Genomic DNA, 5,269 nt, shown 5'->3' on the forward strand with positions numbered 1-5,269 from the left:
GAAACCCCTTGCTCCATTTCCCTTTGACCTTAGTGTTCAGTGATTGCAGATCTGTAAACCCCAGAAGGGTGTAAGCAATAATGCGTATGCTCCCCGAATGTAGTTATATTACCATATTGATTGCACCTATCCTGTTTATATAGATCTGCAAACCCCAAGAGGTTAGGACCTTGGAGGTTGCGAAAAATAGTTTTCGGACCGGTCCACAGAGACACAGCTCCCACTGGAGGATGCTGTGTCCTGACATTCCATCGCCGCATACATCATTCATCAGAGGCCCATAGGGTGTTTCGCGTGGCAGCCATGGCGGTGCCCCTTGCGCATTTCGATGATGAGTGCCACGATTTTAAGGAATTTGAGCCGGTTTCAGAGCAGGGGACTCGTATGGACCGAGTAAAGTTGGTTGTCGAGCAGGTGACMGGCGTTGTGATGGTCCTTCCAGAGCTTAACAGCTTTTCGGGCGAAATGGGCAGTTTAAAGTCCATGGAAGATCTGGTGAACAATTTCGACGAGAAATTGACAGTGTGTTTCCGAARTTTCAACACCAAAACTGAGAACATTGCCCCTGTAAACATTATCGCCGAGGATACAACACTGAGGAACGACGAGTGAGTATGCGAAGTGACTCGTGGCCAAAGTTAGTTCGTCCCTTGCAACATACTATCAAATTTCAATGTCTCGCTCTGCATAATTGCGTTCCCCTCATACATGCAGTCACGTGTATTGATAGTTTATAGCTAGCTGCCAACATTCAACATTGTATTAGAAAGGCGTATATCATATTTACACCTATTCAATAATATTGCTATAGACTTACAGTAATGCTACATACATTTCACTAGAAGTTTACGTTTATAATTATGCTTTTCATGCATTATTGTTGCTATGCACACTGTCAGTTATGCTGATGATTTGTCAATAAGCAATGTTATCAGTGGTCATGTGACTTCTCCGTCAAACTAGATTTTAGAACTCACATAATCTCAGTTGAAAACATGTCCSTGCATGGTGTCCCAAATATGCCTAACAAAGACATCCCACTAAACTCTAGATTAGAATGTTGACCCAAATACCCTTCCCTGGAGKTCAGAATAAATAGGACAATTCACATTTATCCCCTCCTAAAAGATAAAAGATTTGGATAATGTCTTGGGTAGAGATAGTTGATCCCACTGATCTGTTTGTGGTTAATAAATAGTTAGCCTAATACTATGCTGTTTATAAATGATACATTAGTTATTAATGCCTCACCCTTCCCCTTTTCACTATTCATAATACTGTCTTAAAGCAGTGCGGCTGTAGCATAATCAACAGCCCAAACATATCGCACAGCTGGAGGATTAGTCCTCATTTTACTGCTTCCAATGTATGTTTTTGATTGAAAATGTACAGCATCATCTGGGTAAATCTTTTGTGAGATGTTTGTGACCTTTGTGGCATTTGTCACTTAGCAACCAATATTTGGCTACATGCACAGTGCAGCGTCATTATCACAAAAATAACCACTGTTGACCATTATTAGAAGTTAGCGATCACTTCTCTACATGGGCTTTGGACCTACAGACGGTAGTGTTCACGTTTATGTGTCTCTCATCTCATTTCCCCCACAGGATCTGGAATGCTCTTGCAGATAATTATGGTAATGTCATGGCAGTGGACTGGAAACAGTCTAGAACGCGCTCCCTCCATCTCCCCAGTCTAAACCTCGAAAACAAACCAGTGAGTCAAGTTCTTGCTTCATAGAGGGCTCTCTCTTTGCCCCTTTCCTTCCACCCCCCCCCTCTCTCTCTCTCTTTCTCCCTATATCCCCACCACTCCCTCTCCCTGCCCCTACCTTCCTGTCCAATCTGTTTATCGCTCCAATCTAAAATTCAGATTTCATTGTGCCAGGATTTAGTTTTGATTAAATCCCCTCCCCCTGACCTGTCAGAGGGTGGATGATGTAACACTGGAGCTGTCCGACGATGAGGAGCTGAGGGAACAGATGGACATGCACACCATCATCGTCTCCTGCCTCAATGACGAACCCCTCTTCACCGCAGAACAGGTAGGGCTACCCACCAATTTACCAACCTACCAACCCACAGCTCTGCCTGGAATAGACCAAGATTGACCTGCACTTTATCAAAGATAGAATACAGTGTAGCAGAGCTGGGTATGGGGCTTGTGCCTGTTGCTTGAATGTGCTTCACATAGACAGATGACAGGTAGACTGAGCCGGTGTGTGTGCGTTAACCAGAGTTGGGGTCTATTCTATCGACAGTGCCAGTCAATTCAGGAATACAATTTCATTCCAAGGATTGGAATTGAACTACATGGAGACATTCTATGTCCAATGCAACAGACAGGAATAGAAATGGAACTGATCCCAAATGTGTGGTGTTACCGTGTGTATTGTAGGTTATTGAGGAGATAGAGGAGATGATGCAGGACTCTCCTGACCTGGAGGCAGAGCAGAACCACCCCTCTCAGTCAGACCTCGCCATGCTCTCTCTGGACATCCAGCGCCCCAGAACAAACCACAGCTATGAAGAGCGTGAGTATATCTCTTGTCAGTTAGGTGTGTGTGTGTGTGTGTGTGTGTGTGTGTGTGTGTGTGTGTGTGTGTGTGTGTGTGTGTGTGTGTGTGGTGTGTGTGTGTGTGTGTGTGTGTGTGTGTGTGTGTGTAAATGGTGTGTGTAAATGGTGTGAGGGAGTGGGAGAGGGAGGTTGAAAGTGTGTTTGCACCCTTATGCTACATTTCTGTGTGTGTGTGTGTGTGTGTGTGTGCAGGAGAGAGGACCCTGTGTGTAGCAGAGCTGAATGAGCGGCTAGAGGAGGTGGAGATGGCCATCAGACATTACGGTGAGGAGCTGATTCAACACCTGGCCCTCAGGGACGAACTGGACTTTGAAAAAGAGGTGAAGAACAGCTTCATCTCTATCCTGATAGATGTGCAGAACAGACAAAAGGAACACAAGGAACTACTGAAGAAAAAGAAAAAACTCAAGAGTGGTGCCGGGGCGCCGCAGGGCCGACCAGAGAGAACACAAGCACTAGGATCAGTGAGTGACACCATCCATGCTGTGCGTGCACACACACACACACACACAAACACACACACAATGCCTGCTGATCCACTGTTTTATGGCATTGCTTACATTCAGAGTGGACAGTTTTAGTAACCTTTTAAAATGTATTCAAACCTTATACAACTAATTTCTTGCTTGTGCAGATGTCCCCCCTTATTACTATCTTGATACCTTATTACTTTGCTCTTTTTACAAACGAATTTACTGGTTTATTGTTTTGGGGATATTGACCTTTTAAACCTTGCATATGGTTCCTTCTCTCTTCACCTGCTTGTTTCCTGTTTGTGTGCCTCTTACTTCCCGTTTCTCTGCATCACTTCCTTCCTCTCTAGCGCTTCAGCATGGAGGGGCTCTCCTCTGCCATTCAAAATGGCTTCCGGCAAACTTTTGGGAGTGGTGACATTGAAAGACAGGTGCCTATATTTCTCTCTTTCTCTCTGTCTGTTGCCCTCTTCATTGGTGCTGTGTGTGTTTTTGTTGGTCAACTAGATGGTAATTGTACATGAAGTACAATTGGTGGGACTTGCTTTAACTCTTTAGAAGTATTTTTGTGTTAGTGGTAGAAGTTTAAAACGTTTTACTTTACTATTTAAAGCAAAGCAGTTGCATATAGTCAAAGTTTATTGTAGTAAAATAATTACTTTGATAAACTACTATATCAACCGTATTGATTTGGATTGTAGGGCAGTTAGATCACAAAAATGTCTCAGTTACAGTTGTTGCGTGTGAAAACTAAAAGAAGAAACATATAGAACAAAGCATTCTTTTGTTAGAAGATGGGAATAAAACGCAGGATCATGTGGACAACACTCTTAGGAAAGCAAAGAAACTCTGAATCAATCATGCTGTGGGTTTCAGATAAATAGATGCACGATTTACATTTGAAGTTTGATTTTAGGTGAATGATGATGTAATGATTAAAAAGTTGTACGCTATTATTTTGGGAGAGAAATATCTAGTGGTGACAACTCTTTAAAAGTATTTGTGTGGTAGTTGAAGAACTACAGTGCCTTCAGAAAGTATTCACACCCCTTGACTTTTTCCATATTTTGTTGTGTTACAGCCTGGATTTTAAATGGATTAAATTGCGATTTCGTGTCACTGGCCCACAATACCAGTTACTCCACAATACTAACCTAAATGACAGAGAATAAAGAAGGAAGCCTGTACAGAATACAAATATTCCAAAACATGCATCCTGTTTGCAATAAGGCACTAAATTAAAACTGCAAAAAATGTGGCAAAGAAATTAACTTCATGTCCTCATAAACAGTGTTGTGTTTAGGGCAAATACAACACATAATTTTTAAGCATGGGGGTGGCTGCATCATGTTATGGGTATGCTTGTCATCAGCAAGGACTATGGAGTGTTTTAGGATAAAAAGAAACGGAACAGAGCTAAGCACAGGCAAAATCCTACAGGAAAACCTGGTTCACTCTGCTTTCCTACAGACACTGGGAGACAAATTCACCTTTCAGCAGGACTATAACCTAAAACACAAGGCCAAATCTACACTAGAGATGCTTACCAAGATGACATTGAATGTTCCTGAGTGGCCTAGTTACAGTTTTGACTTAAATCGTCTTGAAAACCTATGGCAAGACTTGAAAATGGCTGYCTAGTAATGTTCAACAACCAACTTGACAGAGCTTGAAGAATTTTAAAAAGAATAATGTGCAAATATTGTACAATCCAGGTGTGCAAAGCTCTTAGAGACTTACCCAGATAGACTAACAGCTGTAATTGCTGCCAAAGGGGATTCTAACATGTATTGACTCAGGGGTGTTAATACTTATTTATGTAAATTAGATATTTCTGTATTTTTTTTWTTTTTTAAGTATACTAACATTTCCAAAAACATGTTTTCACTTTGTTGTTATGGGGTATTGTGTGTAGATGGGTGAGAAAAATAAATATTTAATCCATTTTGAATTCAGGCTGTAACACAACATAATGTGGAATAAGTCAAGGGGTATGAATACTTTCTGAAAGCAGTGTATTAAGGCTGACCCCAGTTAGTTGATTGTTTGGTCGATATGCTGTTGGTCGACCGAGATTTATTTAGTCGAGCAGTGGAAAATATACACTACATGACCAAAAGTATGTGGATACCTGCTCGTCAAACATCTCAATTCAAAAATCATGGGCATTAATATGGAGTTGGTCCCCCCCTTTGCTGCTATAATAGCCTCCACAC

The 5,269-nt window shown here is 41.8% G+C and overlaps 1 protein-coding gene across 1 annotated transcript; it reads left to right on the forward strand.

Annotated features, from left to right (window-relative positions):
* Positions 1–218: 218 nt before the first annotated feature.
* Positions 219–4,314, forward strand: LOC112069663 (fasciculation and elongation protein zeta-2-like). The gene is made up of 6 exons (XM_024137024.2): positions 219–608; positions 1,611–1,719; positions 1,931–2,047; positions 2,401–2,536; positions 2,773–3,044; positions 3,404–4,314. The coding sequence occupies exons 1-6, from the start codon at positions 304–306 to the stop codon at positions 3,575–3,577; spliced, it is 1,113 nt and encodes a 370-aa protein (XP_023992792.1). The 5' UTR covers positions 219–303; the 3' UTR covers positions 3,578–4,314.
* The last annotated feature ends 955 nt before the right edge of the window (positions 4,315–5,269 follow it).

The sequence above is a fragment of the Salvelinus sp. IW2-2015 genome, unplaced genomic scaffold (assembly GCF_002910315.2).
Source record: "Salvelinus sp. IW2-2015 unplaced genomic scaffold, ASM291031v2 Un_scaffold1069, whole genome shotgun sequence".
In the NCBI taxonomy this organism is placed as follows: Eukaryota; Metazoa; Chordata; class Actinopteri; order Salmoniformes; family Salmonidae; genus Salvelinus; species Salvelinus sp. IW2-2015.